Source organism: Macaca thibetana, chromosome 4, assembly GCF_024542745.1.
Source record: "Macaca thibetana thibetana isolate TM-01 chromosome 4, ASM2454274v1, whole genome shotgun sequence".
Classification (NCBI taxonomy): Eukaryota; Metazoa; Chordata; class Mammalia; order Primates; family Cercopithecidae; genus Macaca; species Macaca thibetana.
In genome coordinates this window covers 140,185,069-140,212,904 of record NC_065581.1, presented here as the reverse complement: position 1 = coordinate 140,212,904, position 27,836 = coordinate 140,185,069, and the positions used below count along the sequence as shown (strand labels likewise).

The 27,836-nt window shown below is 39.0% G+C and overlaps 1 protein-coding gene across 7 annotated transcripts in view; it reads left to right on the top strand.

Annotated features, from left to right (window-relative positions):
* The window catches only part of TPD52L1 (TPD52 like 1), a 125,847-nt gene that overhangs the window by 8,967 nt on the left and 89,044 nt on the right, over positions 1 to 27,836 (top strand). For 2 of the 7 annotated variants that reach the window (XM_050788724.1, XM_050788723.1), the window contains exon 1: positions 14,276 to 14,518. In XM_050788724.1, the coding sequence (XP_050644681.1) occupies positions 14,500 to 14,518 (19 nt within the window). In that variant the 5' untranslated portion in view covers positions 14,276 to 14,499. Of the gene's footprint in view, positions 1 to 14,275; positions 14,519 to 27,836 lie in introns of those variants that run through there. The other 5 variants (XM_050788720.1, XM_050788719.1, XM_050788722.1 and 2 more) reach the window with 3 other exon arrangements.

Genomic DNA, 27,836 nt, shown 5'->3' with positions numbered 1-27,836 from the left:
GAAATCTATTTTAGGAGTACAATATAATGTGATTTTATACCCACTAGTTTGACAATACTTAAGGAATATTTAATTTTTTAAAATGTTTATAAAAATAAACACACATTGATGAAGTGTGTGCAGATAATAATAAAGAACAATATTGATTATATTTGTCCATTCTATTTGTACAGCCTTTACAATTTACAAAATATTTTTACATGTCAGGAAGGACATGGAGCAAGAGTAATTCTTACAGTACACTGCTAAGAAAGTATGAATGGGAATGCAAATAATTTTAAAACTAATTTGGAATTATATCATAAAATTGAATAATATATGCACTCCCTTCAATTCAGCAATTCCACTTTTAAGTATACCTGTTAACAGAAATATTGTACAATTACACCAGAATATATTTACAAGAATGTTTATAGTAGTCCTGATTTATGATAGCACAAACCTAGAAATAAAGGACATTTAAGAGAGGAATGGATACATAAATTGTGTTACATATTTAGCCCAACCAAAATTACACTTGTTTGTTTTCTTAATGTAATTTTAAAGTTTTAAAGTTTTCATTTTGTTCATTAGAAAAGCAGAGAACGGGAAAAACTCAGAAATCAAATCGCTCATACTTCCATAGCTCAAACAGCCACAACTCAATAAAACAAAAATGTTACATTTCCTTCAGTCTTTTAAAAACATTTGTTTTTTGCCTTGAAATGTAGTTGAAATACATTTTTTTATATAATTTTTAACTTTTTTTATTTGAAAAACATTATATCATATCCTTTTTCATGATACCTTCTATTTTTTATTCACCTCTCTTTGAAATCATAATTTTAAAGAACATTTAATGTTTCTCCAAGTAAATATTTCAATTTATGGCTGGGCACGGTGGCTCAAGCCTGTAATCCCAGCACTTTGGGAGGCTGAGATGGGCGGATCACAAGGTCAGGAGATTGAGACCATCCTGGCTAACACGGTGAAACCCCGTCTCTACTTAAAAAGTACAAAAAACTAGCCGGGCATGGTGGTGGGCGCCTGTAGTCCCAGCTACTTGGGAGGCTGAGGCAGGAGAATGGCGTGAACCCGGGAGGCGGAGCTTGCAGTGAGTGGAGATCGAGCCACTGCACTCCAGCCTGGGCGACGGAGCAAGACTCCGTCTCAAAAAAAAAAAAAAAAAAAAAAAAAATCAATGTATTTAGGAATTCTCCCACAGTTGGAATTTTTGAGTTTTTGCAAATTTTTATGATAATAAATCTCCATAAATATGATTTTGTGCATAAAGTTTTTTCTGCACTTAAAAATGACTTTAGGATAGATTATTATAAGTGTAATTACTGGGACAATTCGAACGTGATTTTGTGCATAAACTTTTTCTGCACTTAGAAATGATTTTAGGATAGATTACTATGAATGGCATTACTGGGAAAATTCTAAACGTCCCAGCCATAGTTAAATGTTAATGTTAAATGTCGAAAGGGTTGCACCAATTTACTCTCCCTCATTTCCCATTTCGTAGAATACTAACCTCATGTTTGAAAGTGGGATCATACATGAAATTGTAGTTTGGATGTTGTTTCCAGTCTGTGAATGATTCCATCTTCCAACCAGTTGTGCAAGCCTGCAGAGTGAATCCCATGCCACTTTCATTTCCTTCACCCCCGTACATAATCCATACCACATGTTACATCTTATTGCTTTTATCTTCCAAGTACTTCTCACATCCCTCCACTTCTTTCCATTTTCACAAACATCACCTTTGTCTGTTCTGATCTATTTCTACCCCTGCAACTATCTTTTTAAAACTTTCATTTAATTATAAAATATATAAAAATAGTACTGTAAAGGACATAGTATAAAATAAATCCTGTGTTCTTACTATCTAATTCTATCCAATGCTTACATTTTGCCAATGTTGTGTCAGATTTTAAAAACAAAACACTACTGAAATTGTTAAAACCCTGCGTGCTTCTACTTGATTCCATTCTCTTCCCTTCCTTCCATATTATTATGAATTTGCTACATTTCATTCCTGGAAATCGTTTATACTATTGATAAATATGTCATACCCATTAGTATCATAAAGCATTGTTTCACATATTTTTAAACTTTATAGAAAAAGAGAGTACAGTAAATATTTTATAAGTTGCTTTTTTTTTTTTTTTTTTTTGCTCATCATTATAATTGCTGAGATTTAACCATAGTGATACTTTTAACTCCAATTAGTTTATTTCAACTTATCTCTTGTATTTCATAGAAGTATACACTTATTTATCCACTGTCTGGTTGCTAGACATTTAGGCTGCTTAAAACATTTTGCAATTACAACCAATATAGCAATCAGTATCTGTGCATGTCTCCTCATGCATGTGGGCAAGCGTTTCTTTAAGTCTGGGATGTAGATCTGCCTCTTCAACTTTACTAGACATTGCCAAATTGTCCTCCCATGCTGTCATCTAAATTTACACTTCCGCCAATAATGGGTGAGAATTTATAATTCTCCTTGTCCCACCCACACAATTGTTAGTTCTTTTTACCTTTTAAAAATTGATGAATGTGCAATAATATCTTATGATGTGAATTTGCATTTCTTTGATTTCCAGTGAGTTTGAATACTTTTCATCAATTTATGAACCACTGATGTTTCTTCTTGAATCACGTTTTCATTACTGTATTAGGCCATTCTTGCTATAAAGAAATACCTGAAGCTGAGTAATTTATAAAGAAAGGGGCTTTATCTTTCCATGGGTCTGCAGGCCCTCATCTATACAAAGCATGACACTGGCATCTGCATGGCTTCTGGTGAGGGCCCCAGGGAGCTTTTATTCATGGCAGAAGATAAACGGGGAGCAGACGTCTCAGATGGTGAGAATAAGAGCAAGAGAGAGAGTGAGGGGGTGGTACCACATTTTACAACAAGCAGAGCTCATGAGAACTCACTCACTATCCAAATACAGCAAAAGCCTTGAGGGATCCACTCCATGATCCAAACACCTCCCACCAGGCCCCACCCTCAAACATTGGAGATTACATCTCAGCATGAGATTTGGGCAGAGACAAATATCTAAACTATCTCACTCACCTTTGACCAATTTTATTAGGTTAATATCTTTTTGTCTTGATTTGTAAGTGATTAAATAAAACATTTATCCTTGACTTAGGAAATTATAACATTAAGTGGTGGTTTTACCTTCTTTCCAGACAATCCAGGATTCTTAGAGCACTTTAACTCCTGACATAGATGCAATTATACCATATTCCTTGTCTTTTCCCAGATCTTTCAAAACTCACACCTAATGCTCTAGAGATATATGTCCATTGTGCTTCCTTCCATCCCCCTCACCTCCCATGGCATTAAAATATTCCATTCTCCTTGATCAATTACATGCCCAGTTGATTCTTAAGCACGGCTGGCAGTATGCAAACTTGAAACTCCAGGCTGGGGTGTCCAATCTTTTGGCTTCTCTGTGCCACACTGGAGGAAGAATTTTCTTGGGACACATGTAAAATGCACTAACACTAAAAAATAGCTACTGAGCTAAAAAAATAAAAATAAAAAAATAAAAAAGTCGCAAAAGAGTCTTACAGTGTTTTAAGAGGTTCAGGAATTTGTATTAGGCAGCATTGAAAGCCGTCCTGGGCAGCACGCGGCCCGCCAGCACGGGTTGGAAAAGCTTGCTCTAGGCAATCCAATTCAATCCTTCCCCAGTTAACATTTTAAAAAAGCAGCAGAAGAAAAAGCACACAAGTAAACAAAACCTTCAAAACACAACTGGAATTCATTGCTTAATGTCCAGGCCTTTGTTCTGTGTATCACTTTAAGAGTTGGTGCATGGACTCTGTGCCGTACATTTTAATTCCTGCATATTTTAAACCACAAAATGACACTATTTTTAATTTTATTATGCAGTCTGTTTATTTTGCTTTACCACTCATATTTACCATTTCAATTTCTTTTCATTTCCTTCTGTATTTTTTACCTTTCATCCAGATTCATTTTCTTCTTGCCTGAATAAAATTCTTTTACATTTTATTTGAAAATTTGACAATCAGCTTTCATCAGACAGTATCAACTGGCTCCAATAATCCACTGCTTTCACTGCTACATTTTCTGGAGTTGAAACCATCCATTGATTCCTCAGTTCAACCTGGACGGGTAAAGTGATACACACACACAAGCACACACACACACTTAATACACAATGGAATTTGAATTGCCTTCATTTTATTTAGAATGTTTGCAATGATAGTAATAATTTTTCATAACATCTTTCCTAAGACTGTTCTTGTTGGGTTTTGGCATCAAGGCTATAGCCATACAAGGTCTTTTAGAGTCTAGAGAATTTAGTCCATTTTCTATTCATGAAGTTTAGGACATACCATCCCAAAATATGACTCTAGGATATCAGAATAGGCCACCCCCAAATATGCCACTTTGGCATACTGATTACTTTGAGCTAAAAATAATTGAGAGCCAGTCAAAGCAAGAAAAGCTCTTTCTCCCCTTCAACATCCTAAAATAAAACATAAAAGTTCCCTTGTGTGCAGGAATTTACACCCATGAAGGAAATTTTCATTAGTAAAGATATGTGACAATTGCATCACCTGAGAGACTTTTACTTGTGTAAGAAAGCAACCTCTATTCACAACACATTTCCTCCGTTTGCCCTCACATAATTTGCCTCTACCATTACCTAGAATCCCTAAACTCCTATTCCTTTCTGTAGGTCAGGATGATATGTAAGCCTAATTATCTGGTGAGTCTTACATTTTTGTCAAACTCCTCTATGGACATAATTAAAATTGTTTTTCTTCTGTTGATCTTTCTTATGCCAGTTTAATCCATAGACCAGCCAAAGAACCTGGAAGGGTAGCTGGAAATACTTTTTTGTTCTCTACATCTTTTTGTTAAATTATTTTTTAATTTGCTAATTTTGGTCATTTTTGATGGACAGAATTTTTAATTTTTGAAGCCACATATGTTAACCTTTCCCTTAATGATATCTCTCTATCACTTTTGAACTCTGAAAGTACTACTTACACTTTAAAACTTAATATTCAATTATATTCTATTCTAGCTTTTCTACATTTTAAAAATATTCAATATTTTAATTTCTATGGAATTAATTTTGATGTATGGAGTGAAATGAATGCATAAATTATTTTTTTTCAAAGTTCCAAATCAGAAACCTAAATGAATGATGGAAATTCTTGGATTCTTTTTCTCATTTTTAAATAAAATTTATAAATTTTTTGTTTAGTCTTATTAAAAGTAACTCACAGATTTTCACTAAGAGAACATGATTGTTTTATGCTTAAACAATTGTTTGAAGTTTTGAAATTAATAAACTAATATAACAATTCTGTAAACATGAACAACAAAATAAAACTTACAGAGTTCTTTTTACATAGATTGTGTGATTGATTGGAATTAGTGAATGTAAACTGTAAATAATTCCTGAATTAATTATAACCTAGTAATGTAAGGGAGGCAAAGGTGTGATACCTTTCCTCACCCATCATAAGGGTCACAGCCAACATTACTATAACAAAAGACAAGTTAACAAGGCAAAAGCACAACAAATTTGTGCAATCAAAGTTTGTCGTGACCCGGGATACTTCACAAACAAAGATCCAGGTAAAACAGTCTATTTTAATGCTTACATTCATTAAAGAATAGACAGCTGTGTAGAAATGTGATTGGACAAAAGGGAATCATCTTATGGTAATAGACTGAGGAGGGAAACCCAGCAAGGCCTCGCTGCTCAGATTTTTCTCTGTCTTTCTGTGTGGCATTCCTTCCTCCTGGATATGAAGCAGGGCGCCTCTGGAATGAGTCTTATGATCTACTATCAGACAAGGTAGATTAGACATTTTCCTTATGGCCAACTGGTATACTGAAAGGCAGGTTAAAGTTAGAATAATGTTTCTAGGTTTTCTGACTGCTTTTGGGATTGAGGGGTTCTAATTTCTATGACCCACTGATGTGGTTTGGCTTCGTCCCCACCCAAATCTCATCTTGAATTTTAATCCCTGTAATCCCCAAGTGTCATGGGGGGAACCTAGTGGAAGGTAATTGAATCATGGGGGCAGTTTCCCCCTTGCTGTTCTCATGATAGTGAGTGAGTTCTCACATGATCTGATGGTTTTATTTTTTATTTTTTGAGATGGAGTTTCCCTCTTGTTGCCCAAACCAGAGTGCAATGGTGTGATCTCGGCTCACTGCAACCTCTACCTCCCAAGTTCAAGCAATTCTTCTGCCTCAGCCTCCCAAGTAGCTTGGATTATGGGCAAGTGCCACCACACCCAGCTGATTTTTTGTATTTTTAGTAGAAACAGGGTTTCACCGTGTTACCCAGGCTGGTCTCAAACTCCTGACCTCAGATGATCCACCCATATCGGCCTCCCAAAGTGCTGGGATTACAGGTGTGAGCCACCATGCCTGGCCCTGCTGGTTTTATAAGAGTGTGGCATTTCCCCTGCTGGCACTCATTTTCTCTCCTGCTGCCCTGAGAAGAGGTGCCTTTCGCCTTGATTGTAAGTCTCCTGAGGCCTCCCCAGCCAGGTGGAACTGTGAGTCCATCAAATCTCTTTTCTTATAAATCACCCAGTCTCAGTTATCTCTTCATAGCAGTGTGAGAACAGACAAATACACTCATCATGGGAAGAGGAATTCTGGTTTCTATAACTTGCTTTGGGTGAGAAAAAGGAATGGGAGACAGGGGGGTAGGAGAAGATCAGAGGGAGACTGCATCTGAGACTGCTTCCGAGCCCTTCCAGTACTTCCTTCTTTGGTTCAAAGTACTCAGCATGTCAAAGTACCACACTTTGCGGTATTGTTCTCTGAGCCCCAACAGTATTATATGGGATATATTTGACTTCTAATTTTTCTGATATAAATTTGCTTCATAAACTTATTGTAGGAATATTCCCTGAAGAATTGAGTTCTGTGCTTCAACTATTACCATGAGAAGGAACTTACCACCAAAAAACAACTCCTAAGAGATAGCTCATGAAAATGTTTTTCTCTGCAAAATTCTATAAGTGCATTTTCTTTGCTGGCTTTTATTCAAAAGTTTAATAGTAGAATATTTGAAGAACTGAATTTTGTAGTGCTCATAAGAATTTTTAAATTGCAAAATGATTCCTTAAATAATTATTTATGCTAGACATTTTTCCTTCTTCCACAATATGCTGAAACATTGGGTAATATGCAGTAATTCAAATTCAAGTTTAAATTGTTTCATTCTATTTTATGGTTTGCCAAATCAAAAATTAATTCACTTATTTACATCCCTAGCAGAGCTGACATTCTCATTGGGTCTTAACTGAGACAAAGTCTACCTACTAGGCCAGGTCCTTGAATTTGACATCAGCTAGTGTAACAGAGCTTACTGTGCCATGTTCCTATTGACCTACTACATAGATTTTTTTTTATTTTTATATTGTCCATCATGTTTATTGAAGATTCAGTTTAGGCTGTGTCAACATGTGAAAGTCACATCGAAGATTTAGAAACTGGCTATTGTCACTAAGCAATTATTTGCGGTTTGCAGTGTTGCTTATGGTCTACTCTGTGATCATGAACAATAGACGTGTTTGCCATGATCAAGCTATCACCCAGATTTCTGCTTCCAAAAATTAATGAGCCTTCGGACTCCTTTAAGTTTCCCTAAAGACATTATCAATAATCTTTGTGACATTCTACTTAAACTTTCTTTAATTTGTCTATGTCACCTGTAAACAATGAGTCCAGAAGTGCACATTTGTGTTTGAAAGGAACCTGATGACATACGACTTTCTGCTTTTATTTTATGAGAACGGTATAGTAATATTCATTTACTTAGAGGTCAAACTATGCAAGTGGAGTCATGGAAAACATCACCACCAACATAATAATCCTCTAATCAGCAAAAAGCCATCCTGGAGCTGTAAAGAAAAAAAAAAAAAGCATCTTTGAATAAATAAGTAAAAAACTTTTTTTTTTTTTTGGATACTGAATCTCGCTCTGCCATCCAGGCTGGAGTGAAGTGGCATGATCTTGGCTCACTGCAACCTCCGCTTCGTGGGTTCAAGCAGTTCTCCTGCCTCAGCTTCCCAAGGAGCTGGGACTACAGGTGTGTGCCACCACCAAAGCCAACTCCCTGGTGGGTAGACTCCAATTTCCAAGTTTCCTGAGAACTGGGAAGTTGGTAGAGGTGGAAAAAAGGTGGTGCTGGCCCCCTTTCTGAGCAAACGATCTCTCTTTATTCCTTTTGCCCAGCTTAGTAGCACGATGTGGGGTGAAGTCAGTATGTCCTCCAGCTAGGCTGAGTTCTGAGTGCCTCTGCCTTTGTGCAGCCCCTCCTACCCTCAGGAATGATTCTGTTCACCCTTTTCTTCATGTGGCTTCAGGAAATGGAAGCTGCCTTTTCCAGCCTCCTGGTAGTATTGACTTACTAGCTAGTTCTCTTTCCCACTAACTTCCACAGCCCACCTGGGGCTTCAAGGAAACTCCTCTCTGCCTTCCTACACCACTTGAGAGGGTGAAAAATGCAAAGTGACAAAGAACACTTGTTCTATCCCTAAGGTTCTTAAAACTCTCTGACCATCAGAGTTCCCAGTGCAACTGTCGAGGCCGGGTCCTCTTTGCTCTCATGGGAGTAGGAAGAGGAAGGGTGAAATCTGTAGGCAGAACCATGTCTAAGTCTTTCATACTTCTCTGCCCTCCCCAATGTTTTTTATCTCTCCAACTCCCCTGTAATTAGGGGTAAAAATTCTAGTGCTGCCTGCTCATATTTCTTTTTCATTATTGTCTGCTTACTTGGGTGACAACGTTTTAATTTAAAAGCTGAGAATATAGATCCTTTCATTTTTGTTGTGGACAGTTTCTAAAATGGTCATTGTGAATCTTGGAAGCACATCAGTATCACCGAGAGAGATTTCAAAAGACAAATCAGAATACTTGGGGGTTAGAACCCAGGTATTAGAAATGTTTAAAAGCCACTCATGTGGTGCTAATGTAGAAGACGACTGGAAACCACTGCTTTAAAAGTACAGGTGCCCAGTGGAAGAGGAGGGAAAGAACACGTCCATTAATACCTCCAATAACATCCTGACGCAAATGCAGAAAGCCAGGCGCAGAGAGGCTGAGACACTTCCTTTAGGTGATACAGCTGGTAGTTTTCAGAGTGAGAATCTAATAGAGCCCCAAAGCTCATGTTCTCTTTCAATGTATTTGTAAGGTTCATAGGCCAGAGCAGCACACTTCACCTGTCCTTTCTACTCATTCCTCTCATTTCTGTGCCCCTTCCACCTCCCAAGATGCCTTCACAGCCATACATTATAAGTGACCGGGAACTGGTGTAAGTAAAAACTGTTGAATACACTTTCCCTTTGGACAGTTGAGATTCCTACTGCATTTCACCCCTACAGAATGATCAACTTTCTAAACAAACTTCGTACTTATATGAGTTAGAGTGCTGTTGGTAGAGACGTGAGCTGATATTTCTTACTCCTTGTCATGCTTTCTAATCGCATGACCAGGCAAGCCATGGAACAGGACTGTGAGTTTCTAGTCTTGTCTGAAAACATGACTGTCTCATGTTAATGTTAATGTCAACGCCAATGTTAATGTTAAAGCAACGAAATACATTAAGTAAGGTATTTTTAAACAGAATTTCATTGAGTCAATCAACCACTTGCCCAGCGTTTTCCATGTGGAGTGGCTATAGAGATGAAGGAGGGGGTGAAGGTGGCTGTTTTACTAACCTTTAAAGAAGTTAAGAAAGTTCACCATCTTAAGTGACAAGGAAAAGACAAAGACAGAAAAGACAAAATAGAAAAATCTTCATTTTTATAAAATGTTAACTTCAATAATAGTCTTCTTTGGCTAAACCGTTATTTGGGGGATAACACAAACTTACCCAGCTAATTCCTTTACTCTTAAGACACAGTTGAGGCAAGCATTTTGAAAGAAACATTTCTGCATCTTCTCACCAGCCTGAGTTAGGAGGCTTCCCTCAGTGCTAACAGACGCACTCAGCTTACCCTCTATGCACAGCACTTACCATGAGGTGCTGCTTTATAAAAACCTGTTTCTCCCTCCTTCTCACCAGATCGTGAACTCCCTGGTAAGAAAGGATCATGTCCTTAGCATCTAGCACAGTCCCTGGCATATAGATGTTCAATAACTATTTCGGAATGAATACCAATATGTTATTATTGGTATAAATAATGATTGAAAAATTAAAAGGGTAGTAACTTAAAATGTTATAAATCAGAAAAATGAGTCAGAGTGTAGATGGTTAGATGACTCAAGCTGGAAAATCATTAACTATTTTTAGCTCATTTTAGCAGCTGGGAGTCAACCCTAACCTGGTGTTTAATTTCCAGGGTATAGAAGACCAGAACAACTGAATAGACTCTAACAGTGATTTAAGCACTGATTCTTCACTTCATGCATCCCTAGTCACTATTACCAAAAGTCATTTAAAAGCCCTATGCTTAGTGTTCTACACAGTAATTTTAATGGCAATGATTACAAATCAGTGAAATCTTCAACATAACAAAAAACACACTGAGGTGCTTGTACATGTGCCAGGAAACCATGAATAGTATTCTTTCTTTCAAGAAAAAAATGTAAGACTCCATTTATGTTTATTAGTCTATACTGTGCAAACTTGGGCATGGATAAAATATAACCTACTGATTAGTTAATTGTTTATTAAATAAATCTTTTGAGCTACGAAATTTTTATAAGACTTTTTTGCAGGAATTATGGGAGGTTTAACATAATATCCACACTCAACTCTGACAGACTTTAACATCTATTTTAAGAAAGGAAGAGGAAACAAAACCCAAATGGCAAACTATTCAAGACCAAATGTAAATAAGTACCACATTGTATTTTACAGATGAAGATTGTGTAGATGTTGAGAAAAAGGGGAGATCTGTAACACCCAAAAGGCAGTGGAGTAGAGATGGGAGCTGATATTTCTTACTCCTTGTCATGCTTTCTAATCTCATTACCAGGCAAGCCTTGGAACAGGCCTGTGAATTTCTAGTCCTGTCTGAAAACATGACTGCCTCATCGACCTACAAGTACAACCTACAGGGACTCATGGACAGAGACCCCAGAAGACTCAAGTTTCCTGCTGAGGAAAAGCAAGGCGGCTCTGCCCTCTTGTTTTGTCCTCCAGTCTATAAGTAAACCTTTTTTTTTTTTTTTTTTTTGGTGATTTTTCTGGGCCCCCAGGGATAGCATTGAAGTACTATCTAGTGTTCCTAGGTGCAAAACGGTTGTGATGTGCCTTAGAGAGAAAATATATACATGAAATAAGCTTAATAAACTTGATTCTGGTATGAGTTCTAGTGCTGTTGACTGTGAGCTCAATGTTAATGAAGCAACAATATACATGATATACATGAAATAAAGTGTCTTTAAACTAAAATATACATAAAATTGTGTATTGATGAACTGACAAAAATGTTGGAACCACGGCTTGTGGAAACCTACCTTCATATCTCCACTAAGAGTGATGGCTCAGTATTGTAAAACCATGTTCTCTTCCTCTGTCCACGGCATAGCATCAGACCTTTACAGGCACACCTCATCTTATTGTGCTTCTCTTCATTTTTTTTTTTTTTTTGACGGAATCTCGCTGTGTTGCCCAGGCTAATCTCGGCCCACTGCAACCTCTGCCTCCCAGATTCAAGTGATTCTCCTGCCTCAGCCTCCTGAATAGCTGGGGCTACAGGCGCCCACCACCACACCCGGCCAATGTTTTGTATTTTAGTAAAGACAGGGTTTCACCACGTTAACCAGAATGGCCTTGATCTCCTGACCTCGTGATTTGCCCGCCTGCCTCGGCCTCTCAAAGTGCTGGAATTACAGGTGTGAGCTACCGCATTTTTAACAAATTGGTTTGTGGCATCCCCGTGTTAAGCAAATCTATTGGTGCCATTTTTCCAATGCCATGTGCTCACTTGATGTCTCTATGTCACATTTTGGTAATTCTCACAATATTTCAAGCTTTTTCATTATATTTTATCTGTTATGGTGATCTGTGATCAGTGATCTTTGATATCACCATTGTAATTATTTTGGGGAACCGTGAACCATGCCCATATAAGACAGTGAATTGAATCAATAAATCTTGTGTGTGTTCCGACTGCTCCACCGGCCAGCCATTTCCCCACCTCTCTCCCTCTTCTCAGGCCTCTCCATTCTCTGAGACACAACAATATTGTATTAATAACCCTACAATGGCCTCCAAGTATTCACATGAAAGGAAGAGTCACTTGTCTCTCACCTTAAATCAAAAGCTAGAAATGATTAAATTTAGTGAGGAAGGCATGTTGAAAGCTGAGATAGGCCAAAAGCTAGGTCTCTTGTGCAAGTTATTCAAGCTGTGAATGCAAAAGAAAACTTCTTGAAGGAGATTAGAAGTGCTACTTCAGTGAACCCACAAATGATAAGGAAGTGAAACAGTCTTCTTGCTGATATGGGGAAAGTTTGAGTGGTCTGGATCAAACCTCATCAAAGCAGTCACAACCTTCCCTTAACCACAGCCTAATCCGGGGCAAAGCCCTAACTCTCTTCAATTCTATAAAGCCTGAGAGAGGTAATGAATCTGCAGAAGAAAAGTTGGAAGCTAGCAGAGACTGGCTCATGAGGTTTAAAGAAAGAAGTCATCTCCATAACATGAATGTAAGGTGAAGCAGCAAGGGCTGATGCCGAAGCTGTAGCAAGTTCTCCAGAAGATCTGGCTAAGATCACTGATGAAGGTGGCTACACTAAACAACGCATTTTCAATACAGACGAAACAGCCTTATACTGGAAGAAGATGCTATCAAGGATTTTCATAGCTACAAAGAAGTCAATACCTGGTTGCAAAGCTTCAAAGGACAAACTGACTCTCTTGTTAGGGGCAAAAGTAGCTGGTGACTTTACACTGAAGCCAATGCTGATTTACCATTCTGAAAATTTTAGAGCCCTTAAGGATTATGCTAAATATATTCTGCCTGTGCTCTATAAATGGAATAACAAAACTTGAATGGCAGCGCATCTGTTCACAGCATGGTTTATTGAACATTTTAAGTCCACTATTAAGACCTACTGCTCAAAAAAAATGTTTCTTTCTAATTATTATTGCTGGTTAATGTCACACTTTGTCACTCAGGAGTTGATGGACATGTAAGAAGAGATTAATGTTGTTTTCATGCCTGGCAAAACAACATCCATCTTGCAGCCCATGAATAAAGGAGTAATTTTAACTTTCAAGCCTTATTATTTAAGAAATAAATTTTGTAAGGATATAGCTATCATAAATAGTGATTCTTCTGTTGGATCTGGGCAAAGTAAATTGATAACCTGGAAAAGATTCACCATTGTACATGCCATTAAGAACATTCATAATTCATGGGAGGAGATCAAAAAGTCAACATTAACAGGAGTTTGGAAGAAGTTGGTTCCAACCCTCCTGAATGACTCTGGGGGTTCAAACTTCAAAGCAGGAAGTAATTGCAGGTGTGGTAGAAATAGCAAGAGAATTAGAATTACAAGTGGAGCCTGAATATATGACTAAATTGCTCAATTTCATAAGACTTGAATGGTTTAGGAGTTGCTTCTTATAGACAAGCAAAGAAAGTGGTCACTTGAGATAGAATCTACTCCTGGTGAAGTTGTTCACAGCATTGTTGAAATGACAGCAAAGGATTTATAATTATATACACTTAGTTGATAAAACAATGGCAGAGTTTGAGATGATTGACTCCAATTTTGCAAAAAGTTATATTGTGGATAAAATGCTATCAACCAGCATTGCATGGTACAGAAAAATCTTTCATAAAAAGAAGAGTCAATTGATGCAGCAAACTTCATTGTCCCATTTTAAGAAATTGACACAGCTATTCCAGCCTTCAGCAATCACCACCGGGATCAGTCAGCAGCCATCAACATCCAAGCAATGCCCTCCACCAACAAAAAGATTCCCATTAGGTAAAGATGATCTTTAACATTTTTTAGAAATAAAATATCTTTTTAAATTAAGGTATGTACATTGCTCATTTTAGACATCATGCTATTGCATACTTAATAGACTACACATAGTGTAAACGTAACTTTTATATGCATTAGGAAACTGAAAAATTAGTGCAACTCGTTTTGTTGCAATACCCGCTTTATTGCGGGGGTCTGGAACCTAATCTGCAATATCTCTGCGGTATGTCCGTATAGCGCCGGGAGTGGGTGCCTTCCGCCCGCTGTGCAGAGCGCCGGCAGGTGGCGCCCAGCGGCGAGCTCTTTCCAGCTTGGTTTGGGCCAGGTGGACTGGAAGGGGCGGAGGTAACCAGAAGCGGCCAGTGGCTGCTGCCTGCGTCCCCAACCCCCTCCGCGCAGCGCTCGCGACACGCGTGCCAGGAGTGGGAGAGAGCGGCGGGGCCAGCTGCGTTCTGAGGCTGAGCACAGCTGCCATCTGCTCTGGGAAGCACCGGGGTGTCCCCGCCGCCCTCAGCTCGAAGTCAGCCACCATGGAGGCGCAGGCACAAGGTGAGTGGACGCCGATCGCCCCGAGAGTCAGGTCCTGGGGCGCGCATAACTGCTCTTTTCCTGCACCTCCTAACTTAGCTCTCGGACAGAACAGACTGGTGCCATGCTACGCGTCTAGAACTCCACTCCCACCCGCGCCTTCGGTATAATGCCTGCTCCCCAAACTCAGGATTTGCTGTGGGTCTGGGGATCAGTAAAGTGACAGGGGATCCGTAAGTGGAGAGGCCCCTCCTCAGGAAATGCGCCGGTGGAATGCTCTACCCTCTTCCGCAGCCAGTCGCCCCCGGCCTTCCCAACCTCGCGGGTGTCCAAAGGACCTGTTGTGCCGGGTCCGGAAAGCGTGTTTCGCTCCCTTTCCCTTGAGCGAGTAGGGAGGGAATGTGACTCTTTTCGCCCAGGGCCGTGGACTCGCGGCTTGTGGGTCCCAAGTTAGGGACTGAGGGGACCGTCAGCCGACGGGGTGGCTCCGCAGCCCGGCTACGCCAGAGGCTTCCCGTGCGGGGACCTGCCTTCGGAGGCCAGGTGAACGTTACCGGCCCCCTGACCTCCAGCAGATTCACACATGAGTCCCAGTTTCCCGCGATCGGGGCGCGACCTCTGCCTCCCGTGGCGCGCGGGGCCCCCGGCAACCCAGCTCCCTGCTCCCGGGCTGCCCGCCGGAGGAACCTGCGGTGGCTTCACGAAGGGCGGCCTCATATCTTGGGGTCACACTTGAACAGGGTTGGGGAATTCCGATGACACCGTTCAAGAATGGGGGTAAACGGACCGTGGAAAGGGGCAGAGGTGGGCGGATGTGGAGCGAGAGACAGTTGGGAAGGAAACGGACTCAGTGGTCTACCTTGGGGAGCAACGCCCAGAAGGTATGGCTTGCGGAGTTCAGCCTTTAAGGCAGTCATCGCCACCACTCTTACACTGTAGGAAACTTTGTGTTGGCTCTTAATATAAATAAAATCCCATTAAAAAAAAAAAAAAAAAGAGGTTCATGACCTGAGGCGCTCGCCCTCTAGGGGCAGAATGCCCTGAATGAGTGTGGGTTGGCGAGTGCGTGGGCCTGGAGTCGCCCAACAGGTTTGCTGCCAGGATTACAATTGTCTGAACAGCACGAACCTTACTCGTTTGTTCCATCTGCCTAGGTCCTGCCCATAAAGCTGCCGCTACCCATATTCTTTCCTCTATTATGTAGATAAGAAAGGATAATTCAACCGAGGGTGCGGGCTGTTGGTCAAATTCAAAAGCAGAGGTCAGGTTGGAGGCCTTCACACCAGAACTGAAGCTGGTGGGAGCAGCACCGGAGATTTCCAACCTGACTTGCAGATTAGAATTTAGAGAGTCTTCAATACTGGCCTTGGCCAACCCCATCCCAATCAAACTGGAATCTTTGGAGCCTGAACATGGGTATATTTGAAAGCTTCCGGGGTAATTCTGTTAGTGAGGTTGGAGAAGAACTATAGCAGATGGGAAGCATTCATACAACTTCTGAAGACATCCGAAACTACAGACTGGTAACCACTGGTGTCACTGGTTTGCTTTATTGCTTTGCTTTAGTTCCAAGATTTACTTAACAAATATTTCAGTGCTTTCCTTTGCCAAGCACTGTGCTAAGAAGAGCAAAGACAGACTTGGTATCTACTTCATAAAATTTGCAGTAGAGGAAGAGACAAGTATTAATTTGATAGCTATTTGAAAAATAACGTGTAAAATCACTGCATGCTAATGCTAAGAAAGGGCCTCATAGTGCAGCGAGAGCCTGAAAAACTATAACCCTAGTATGCAATAATCAGAAGAGCAGATTGTTTATTGTGTGCCTGTCTCTGTTCTTTGTGCTTTGCGTGTATTGATGGACTCATTTCCTGTGCACAGCAGTCCCATGAGGTAGTTCATGTTCTCATTCCCATTCTACAGAGAGGAAACAAGCATGGAAGGTATTAGATTGTTACAAAAGTAATGGCAATTTTTGCCACGACTTTTTAATAAATTCCTTGTTTACAGCCAGATAGGTAAAAAGTAGCAAAGTTGATGCTGTGAGGGACTCATTCTCACTCAAAGCTTATGACTTTTGGAGAAAAGGTAAACTTCAGTCCCCACCTGAATCTCCAGCTGCCCTGTGGTGCCCTTCCTTTCCCCTCATGACTGGACGGAAACTTTGGGTGTAAAGAAGACTAGTAAAAAGGCAAATGGATATGAGAAAAGTGAACAGATTTAAGAAATAAGAGGCCAGGTGCAGTGGCTTACACCTGTAATCCCAGCACTTTGGAAGGCCAAGGTAGGAGCATCACTTAAAGCCCAGGATTTCGAGACCAGCCTAGACAACATAGAGAGACCTCATCTCTACAAAAAATAAACAAAATTTGCTGAGTGTGGTAGCATGTGCCTGTAGGCCTAGCTACTTGGAAGGCTGGAGTGGGAGGATTGCTTGAGATCAGAATTTTGAGGCCACAGTGAGACAAAATCCCATCACTGCACTCTAGTCTGGACACAAGTGAGACCTTGTCTCAAAAAAAAAAAAAAAAAAAAAGACAAAAAAGGCCAGCCACACCTGTAATTCCAGCACTTTGGGAGGTTGGAGGAGACAGATTTTTTTGAGCCCAGGAGTTTGAGACCGGCCTGGGCAACATGGTGAAACCCTGTGTCCACAAAAAAATACAAAAATTAGCCAGGTGTGGTGGTGCATGTTGTATCCCAGCTATTTGGGAGGTTGAGGTGGGAGGATCACCTGAGCCCAGCAGGTCGAGGCAGCCATGAGCTGTGATTATACCACTGCACTCCAGCTTGGGTGAGAGGGCAAGACTCTGCCTCAAAAAAGATAAACAGAAAGAGAACAACAACAACAACAAAAAAAAAACTTAAGTCAAAATTGGATTGAATGTGAAGGAGGGCAGTGTCAAGGATGACCCCAGCTTCCTACTTGTACAATCAAATGAAAGATACTTACCTCTTAAATCTTCATTTGCCTAGCATTTTAAGATTTTCATTTTCAGAGTTTTTGTTATTTAGGAAGCAGACATATTGAGTTCTTTAAGAAAAAACCTCTCACAAACTGTTTATAGCATATATTAAAGATAAATCTTTTTTTCCACTTGCACATTTTTCTGGCTAAATGAATGATTTCCCTCTTAGATTCCAGATAAGACAGTTCTGTGATTTTCAAAGTGTAAGTTTCCACCTTCGGCACAGTTTATTTTAGAATTATCTAGAGCGGAGATGGCTTACCTTTCTGCCCGGTAATCTAGAGACAGGTAAAGATAAGTGAGGTTAAGCAGGCAGGTGCTGATGAGTTGTACCTCATATTGTCCAGGAAGCCACCAAGGCGTTATGGACATGATTCGCCCGTATAGCTCAGTAAGTGCAGCAACTTAGTGTGCTAGAAACTTTCCCATAAGTGAAATTATGCAAATATGTTCTTTGGCTTTGTAAAGTAATAGATTACTTCCAGCAAAACAAGAGAACTTTCAGGGGCGGTGGTAGGACAGAAAACAGGAAGTGGGATTATGAGTGGAGTGGTTCACTGAGGAGAGCTGGAAAACAATGTGGAGAGAGATGTCCACAGGAGAATGGCATTCCTATTTGCTTTCCACTGGTACCAGATAATTTTGCTTTAAGATAATTGATGTGTTAGAGAGGGAATTGGGTTAGAAATGTAGCATTTTCCTGAAACATATAGTAGTCCTTTAAAATAAAAACTTCCTGATCCTTTTAAACTACCCTTCAATATGTTATTATTCTAAATGGAAATAACTTTGTTTCTTTGCCTTTCCCAATGTCTTTAATGTTACGAGGAAAACTGTCTCTTTTTAACATTTGCATATATTCAAATTAATAACTGTGTTAGTTTCTCATTGCCACCGTAAAAATTACCGCAAACTTTGTGGCTTAAAACAATAAAAATGTACTGTCTCATAGTTTGAAGGTTAGAATTCCAAAATCACTATCATTAGGCTGAAATCAAGGTATCGGCAGGGCTGCCCTTCCTCTGGAGGTCTTCGCCTCTTTCAGCTTCTGGTGGCTGCCGACCTTCTCGGGCTGCGTCACTCCAATCTCTCTGCCTCCATGGTTACACTGCTTTCTCTTCTATTAGTGTCAAACCTCCCTCTGCCTCTCTCTCATAAGGACACTTGTGATTTCATTTAGCGCCTACCTGGATAATCCAGGATAATCTCTCTCTCTCTCAAGACCTTTAACTTAATCACATCTGCAAAAGACTCTTTTCCACACAAGGTAACATTTCCAGGTTCCAGGAGTTAGGATATATTTAGGAGCCATTATTCAGTTTAGTATAATAATTATTTTTTATATTCAGACATCCACTCAAGAAGATTCTCAGATGTCCATGAATGAAATAAAGCAATAAACATCAGATGCATCCTACTGTTTGCAAAGTCCTTTAAATGAAAATGTTACATATACCTTTCATTGTACTTTGCTCACAGAACATTAATATAATTGTATCTTGTTTCAGGAATAATAAGGCAGTTTATATGGATACTTGAAATGCAACAAGATAATGTAAATTAAAAATAGATGAAAGAAAATAAATGAGGATAAGAAGAGAAAAGGAAGCAAGGGATGAAGCTCTAGAAAAATGAATATAATCACATTACTTTTATTGATATTGCATGGAAAGCAAATTATTGCTTTGTAAAGGAAGTATGGCATTTTTATATAAAACAATAAAAGAACCGTTCTTCCCTCTGTCAAACAGCAGCAGGTTCAGTCTCTTATACAGGCATACCTTGGAGATAGTGTGGGTTCAGTTCCAGATTACCTCAAAGAAGTGAGTATTGGAATACAGCGAGTCACACAAGTTTTTTGGTTTTCTAGTGCATATAAAAGTTATGTTTATAGTATACTGTAGTTTACTAAATGTGAAATAGCATGATATCTAAGAAAAGGTACATACCTTTATGTAAAAGATCCTTTTTGCTAAAAATTGCTAACGATCATTTGTGCCTTCACTGAGTGATAATTGTCTTACTGGTGGAGGGTCTTGCCTGGATATTGATGGCTGCTGAGTGATCCAGATGGTGGTTGCTGAAGGCTGAGGTGGCTGTGGCAATTTATTAAAGTAAGACAACAAGGACGTTTGTCACATAGATTGACTATTCCTTTCAAGAAGATTTATATATTGCATGTAATGCTGTTTGGTAGCATTTTGTCTGCGGTAGAACTTCTTTCAATATTGGAATCAATCCTCTCAAGCCCTGCCACTGCTTTATCGACTAAGTTTATATAATTCTAAATCCTTTGTTGTCATTTCCACAATGCTGTGAACATCTTCAATGGGAGTAGATTCCATCTCAAGAAACCACCCTTTGCTTATCCATAAGAAGCAACACCTCATTCATTCAAGTTTTAGCGTGAGATTAAAATGTCATAAATTTAGTTACATCTTCAGGCTCCACTTCTAGGTCTCTTGCTATTTCTAACACATCTGCACTTCATTTCCTCCACTGACATCTTGAACTCCTCAAACTCATTCAGGAGAGTTGGAGTCCGCATCTTCCAAACTCCTGTTAATGTTGATTTTTGACCACTTCCCATGAATTGCGAATGTTCTTAATGACATCTAGAATGGTGAATCCTTTCCAGAATGTTTTCAATGTACTTTGCCTAGTTCCAACAGAAAAATCACTGTCTATGGCAGCTGTATTCTTATGAGATGTATTTCTTAAATAATAAGACTTGAAAGTCAGAATTTCTCCTGGACCCACAAGCTGAAGAGTGGATATCATGTTAGTAGACGTGTGTTAGCAATGTTAATCCCTTTGTACATCTCCATCAGAACTCTTGGGTGACCATGTATGATATCGTTTGGCTGTGTCCCCACCCAAATCTCATCTGGAATTGTAGCTCCCATAATTCCCATATGTCATGGGAGGGAGCCACTGGGAGGTAATTGAATCATGGGTGCAGGTTTTTCCCATGCTGTTCTCGTGATGGTAAGTCTCAGGAGAGGTGATGGTTTTATAAAGGGGAGTTACCCTGAACATGTCCTCTTGCCTGCCACCATGTGAGACGTGCCTTCCATCATGATCATGAGGCCTCTCCAGCCATGTGGAACTGTGAGTCCATTAAACCTCTTTTTTTTTTAAATAAATTTCCTAGTCTCGGGTATGTCTTTATTAGCAGCATGAGAATGGACTAATACAATTGTGTTATCAACCGGAAGTAATATTCAAAAAGAAATATTTTTTTCTGAGCAGTAGGTGTTAATAGTGGACTTAAAATATTCAATAAACCATGCTGTAAACAGTTACCCAGACTTTGTTATTCCATTTATAGAGCGCATTTTCTAAATCTATAGATTTAGTACACTTATTTATTTATTTATTTGTATTTGCATTTTCATAGATGAAGGGTCTTGCTCTGTTGCCTAGGCTGAAGTACAGTGAGATCATCATAGCTCACTAAAGCCTTGAACTCCTAGGCTCAAGCAATCCTCCTGCCTTAGCTTCACAAAGTGTTGGGATTACAGTCCTGAGCCATTGCATCTGGTTACAGTTAGAATAATTCATAAGGACCTTAGAATTTTTCGAATAGTAAGTGAACATGTAACTTAAAGTCACCAGCTGCATTAGCCCCTAACGAGAGAGTCAACCTGCCCTTTGAAGCTTTGAAGCCAAGCATCGACTCCTCCTCTCTAGCTATGAAAGTCCTAGCTGACATCTTCCAACATAAAGCTGTTTCATCTATATTGAAAATGTGTTGTTTAGTGTAGCCACTTTCATCAATGATCTTAGCCAGATCTTCTGGAGAGCTTGCTGCAGCTTTGGCATCAGCCCTTGGTGCTTCATCTTGTACTGTTATGTTACAGAGATGACTTTTTTTTTTTTTTTGGAGATGAAGTCTTGCTCTGTCACCCAGGCTGAAGTGCAGTGGCACGATCTTGGCTCACTGCAACCTCCACCTCCAGGTTGATCAAGCAAATTCTCCTGCCTCCACTTTCTGAGTAGCAAGGATTACAGGTGACTGCCACCACACCTAGCTAATTTTTGTATTTTTAGTAGAGATGGGGTTTCACCATGTTGTCCAGACTGGTCTTGAACTCCTGACCTAAGGTGATCCACCTGCCTCAGCCTCCCAAAGTCCTGGGATTACAGATATGAGCCACCATGCCCGACCTGAGATGACTTCTTTCGTTAAACCTCATGAACAAATCTCTGCTAGCTTCCAACTTTTCTTGCACAGCTTTCTCATTTCTCTCAGCCTTCATAAATTGAGGAGACTTAGGACCTTCTCTGAATTAAGCTTTCACTTAAAGGAATGTTGTGGCTGGTTTGATCTATCCAGACCACTCAAACTTTCTCCCTACCAGCAGTAAGTCTATTTCACTTTCTTATCATTTGTGTGTTCAGTGGAATAGCATGTTACGTTTCTTTCAAGAACTTTTCCTTCACATTCACAACTTGAATCAAGAGGCCTGCTTTTGATCTATCTTGGCTTTCAGTGTGCCTTCCTCGCTAAGTTTAATCGTTTCTAGCTTTTGACTTAAGGTGAGAGATATGTGTCTCTACGTTTCACTTGAATACTTAGAGACTATTATAGGGTAAATTGTTATACTAACAATGTTGTTGTGTCTCAGACAGTGGAGAGGGCCAGGGCCAGGGAGAGAGATGGGGAAATGGGTGGCTGGCAGAGCAGTCAGAACACACACAAGGTTTACTGATTAAGGTCACCATCTTATGTGGGCATAGTTCATGGTTCCCCAAAACAATTATGATGATAACATCGAAGATCACCAATCACAGATCACTGTAACAGATATAATAATAATGAAAAAGTTTGAAATGTTGTGAGAGTTACTAAAATGTGACACAGAGACAAGACATGAGCACATGTTGGAAAAATGGCATCAATAGACTTTCACAACCTGCGGTTGCCACAAACCTTCAATTTGTAAAAATAACAGTATCTGTGAAGTACAATAAAGTGAAGTGCAGTGAGGTATGTCTAACTATTAAATTATCCAAGGAAAAAATGATTTTGTATTTTATGTTTCATATTTGAAATGTTACATTGCAGTTTAGGCAACCTAATAATAAACCTCAAACTATGAAAGCAAGCTGTTATATGTTTTGATTTATGATTTTTAAGAGTATTATTAAGACTATTCATACTATTTTCAAAGTTGCCTCTGGTAGTTTTATTTCCTAGTTAAGTAAAGGTTTTGAAATAGGTGATGATGTATATTTTAGATGAAGTTAGTCATTTGCAACAAATCATATACCATTGTTTTATTTTAAATTATTTTAAAATCTAATTATACAAATGGCAGCTATTATAGTACATGGGAACATATTTTGAATTGCCTTCCCTAGTATACACTTTATTAATTATCTGGGTAGGCAGAATCTGAGAATTTCTTCAAAAACTTGTAAGCAAAGGAGTCCATTTTTGTGGCCTATAATAAAATATGCTACTTAATAATGTATAGTAAATAATAAACAAATACTTCAGCAGATATTGATTCATTAAATATTTTAACAAATACTTATTGATTACTGTAGTAATAGCAAATATTTGACAACCACATACTATTGGGAAGGAAAAGGACATAGTGATTGAGATCCCAGGATGAAGGTCAACTGCCTGGATTTTAATTCTGCCAAGTTACCTACCATTAATATGACCATGAACAAGTTATTGATTTCTCTCTATCTTGGTTTCTACATATGCAAAGTGAAGATAGTAATAGCTCCAATATCATAGGATTGACATGGGGATTTAACATGTTAATACATGCAGAGTGCTTAAAGCAGGGCCCAGCACATGGTAAGTAGTATATAAATGTTTGCTGTTGCTTTTATTAGCATATGCTGAAAACTTTGCATCCATTATTTTATCAAAACCTTATAATAACATCATGAGGTAGATACCTTTACTTTTAACTCATTTTATAAACAGGGAAACTAAGAGTCAGAAAAATTAAATGAAGAAGACAGGATTCAACTCCAAGTTTAATTGGGTCCAGGAGAATGAGCTTAACTGCTATACTGCACTGTGCCTTAATGTGTGCTGTGCCACATGTGCAAAGGGGAAGCTAAGATGAACTTGACATGGTGTCATCTTTTCAGGAGGATAGGCAAAAAAGAGTTGAGAGTTGTGCCTGTGGGTTAACACCTAGAACTAATAAGAGGACATATTTCCATCCTAGTGGAATTTTTTGAGTGCTAAAGTGCTAATTAGAGCTAATTCACATTGAGGGTGATAATAATATTTTAGTGTTTTTACAAATGTCAAATACTATGGCATGCACTTTTTTAAAAAGCATGTTATTTAGCCAGGTGCAGTGGTTCCTGGCACTTTGGGGGGCCAAGGCGGGAGGATCACTTGAGCCCAGGAGTTCAAGACCAGCCCAGACAACATAGCAAAACCCTGCTTCTACAAAAAATAGAAATAAATAAATTGGACATGGTGATGCATGTCTGTATTCGCAGCTACTTGGGAGGCTGAGGTGGGAGGATTGCTTGAGCCCAGGAGTTTGAGGTTGCAGTGAGCTATGATTGCATCATTGCACTCTAGTCTGGGCTGGACAAAGTAAGACTCTGTCTTAAAAAAAAAAAAAAAAATTCCAAATATGTTATTTAATAAGTACAACAGGCCGGGCATGGTGGCTTACACTTGTAATCCCAGCAATTTGGGAGCCCGAGGTGGGCGGATCACCTGAAGTCAGGAGTTGAAGACCAGCCTGATCAACATGGTGAAACCCCATCTCTACTGAAAATACAAACATTAGCTGGTGGGCACCTGTAATTCCAGCTACTTGGGAGGCTAAGGCAGGAGAATCACTTGAACCCAGGAGGCGGAAGTTGCAGTGAGCCGAGATCATGCCTTTACACTCCAGCCTGGGTGACAGAGTGACACTCTGTCTCAAAAAAAATAAATAAATAAAACCTACAATAATAATAACAAACTCACAAGGAAGGTAACATTTTGATTTTACAGATGATGAAACTGATTGACAGACTAGTTCCACAACATTCTCCAACTCATACAACTTGGAAGTGTTGGAGTTGGGATTTGAAATCAGAGAGTTTGACTTCATACCTCGAGATTTCAATTACCATTCTATAGGTACTTCATATGCACAAGCAGTCAGTGTGCAAAGTTTTAAATAATGGTTTTGCTTTATTTTCTATACTATCAAAGACGCTTTAAAGGGGCAGAATTTAATTGTACAGTTCATTTCATATGTGGGCAGGGTCTAAGTCTGGGAATATGAATGGGACTGGAGATCTTTAAGAATAATCCTTGTGACATGTCAAGTTGCAGGTAGAGGATACTCATTTATCAACAGCTTGCTATTTTTGTTCTGTTTTCAAGAAGAAAAAATTCTATAAACATCACATGACATGTGATTCTTAAATCAATACAGAGTTTTATCACCAGCTCAAACAAAAGTCAGTTCAAATATGTTATTCCTCTTGGTGTTCATCCATATTCAGTCATCTCAGGACTTTAAAATAAATAAAAGTCACAGGATCTGCATGCTTCTTTCCAGAAAGCATAATCTGTATTCTTCAATGCTAGCTGAAAGGGCTAATTGCAATGAGTACCCCAAAAAAGAAAGCATTTTATTGCCTCATGAACATTATAATTACTTGCGTACATGAATATGTTTTATTCATCTCACCATCTCCCAATCATATTAGCACAATATCTACTTTAAGAAAATATCTAATAAAACTGTTGAAAAAAATGAGCCATCAGTGGATTTGTCCTTAAGCTACTCTAGCCATCTCTGTGTTGAGTTTTCATGGTTTGAAGAGGCAAGTGCAGGAAAGAGGGCATCTGCCTCAGCCATTGATCAGCTGGCATGCTCTCCATGCAGGCAGAGGTTCACCATTACTGCTGTCGCAAAGTGTCCCCAACAACACCATAAACACAGTTACTTCTTCAATTTACTGAGTTAAGCTGATCGTGGTGGTGAGTGCTTATAGTCCCAACTAATCAAGGTGCTGAGGCAGTGGGATCACTTGAGCTCCAGAGCTCAAACCCAGGCTAAGCAAAATCCCTGTCTCTTTAAAAAAAAAAAATTATATATATGTATATAAATTATATATATATTTATATATATATATATAAAACTAAAAGAAAAAAGTAAAACAAGAAAAAATTTACTGAGTTACTATGCAGTTAAGAACATGTAAAAGATGACCTCAAAACGTGGATATTCGCATCTGTCATCCTACTTTTCACTGAATATTTAAGCAATAAAGTGTAATGATTTAAAATATATGCATTAAATTGAGAAGCATTGTTAATGTACCAGGGAAGGCAGGAGAATATTTTAATGAATTTGAAATGGCTAAAAGGAAGCTTTGGGTCCTCAAGGAAAGATGAATTTTAAGCAGTTTCTCACAGTGTGAATCGTTTATAAGTGATGCATTTTGATGCAGAGGAAGTGAAGTTCCCAGAATAAAACCACAAACCTCCAAGAATACCCTTAGTCACCAACATATTGCTTCTTTCTCAAAAGGCAAAAATCTAGCACTTTGCTCTAGCCAGACCATGTACCACACACGAAAAATGCATGTATATGTTACACCTCATCTCCAAACTTACCTACGGTTATTTGTATCTTATACAAATTACAGTTTCCCTGACATATATCTAAAATATAGAAAACTCTTCAACTCCTTGGAAATACATTTTTCTTAAAATTAGAGGTTTCTTTTGTCCATTAATAGAAAGAGCGTCTTGTCAAGGATCATGGAAGCAGAACTGATTCAAGATTAAAGAGATCTATAAAAGTCATATGACATGTAATTCTTAGAACCAGTATAGAATTTTACCACCAGCTGCTAGGAAAAGTCAGTTCAAATATGGAATAGTTCAAATATGTTATTCTACTTGGTGTTCGTACATACCCAGTAATCTCAGGATTTTAAAATAAATAAGTCATAGGATCTGCGTGCTTGTTTCCAGAAAGTAGGATTTGTATCCTTTAGATGTTGGCTGAAAGGACTAATTTCAATGAGTACCCAAAAAAAGAAAGCTTTTTATTGCCTCATGAGTATTATAATTACTTGTTTACATGAATATGTTTTATTCATTTAACCATCTCCCAAGCATATTCACGGAAGCAGAACTGATTCATTCAAAAGAAAAAGCCAATTTGGGATGGGGGTAGTGGGAGGAGATCTCTTCAGATCTCTCAGTTTTAAAGTCTCTGATGGTTGGATATTTGTAGTTTTTCACTGATTTTTCTCCCCTTCACATGAATGAGCAAAGAGCTAATAGTTCATTGTCTATAAATATTTTCCAACATTTTGTTTTCCAAAATGGACTCATTTCTACATAAAGACATCATGGAAAGATGTTTTTTCTTAGTGAAGGGTTAGGTCAGCCCTGGAAAGAAGTATAGACCTTGGCTCCTGTTATTCCTCTTTAGATATCCCAGGGTTCCAACAGGAAGTTACAAGATACCTGCACTACTTGTAACAGGTATCTTACAAGTAGTGTAAGATACCTGGATGGGAGGAAAAACTTTTTTTCTACCCTCTTAGGTGAAGTGCCTAAGAGCCTGTGAATTAAACTTATAGCAGACAGATTAACAAGAGAAAAAGCTTACAAAGTTACTTATTTTAAATTTTACTTGCACAAGGGTGTCATGGAAAGAAATGAATACCCCAAGGAGTGATGAGATTTGATTTTCTGTATCATTTTACTACAGGAAAGGGAGGTGGAGAAAAGGCAATATTGAGAGAGCAAATGACTTCTTTTTTTTTTTTTTTAATATAAATGGGCCCTTAGGAGAATAGATGGGAGATATGACAGTTTGTGACAATGTCTAGAAGAGAAGAAAGAGTTGCTCCCAGTGGGAGGAATTTCTGACAGCTGAGTTCTTTTGGGAACCTCTGCTTTTAGTCAGATAAAGGATTTCAGGAACTCAAATGCCTTCAGCTCAAAATAACTCTTATGTGCTGGGTAGGGTGGCTCATGCCTGTAATTCCAGCACTTTGGGAGGCTGAGGCAGGAGGACTGCTTGAACCCAGGAGCTCAAGACCAGCCCAGGCAACATAGCAATACCTCGCTTCTACTTAAAAATAATAATTTTAAAAAATTAGCCAGACATGGTAGTGCATGCCTGTAGTCCCACTACTTAAGAGACGAGGTGGGAGGGTGACTTGAGCTTAGGAGGCATTCGTCCCACTGCACTCCAGCCTGGGTGACAGAGCAAGACCCTGTCTCGAAAAAAACAAAACAAAACAATGAAAAAAACACCTCTTATGGCAAAGTGGCATATTTTGGCATGGAAAATGCTGATCCCTTTTAGCACTCATCATTTGCTCATATTTTACCCACTATATGAAGGGCA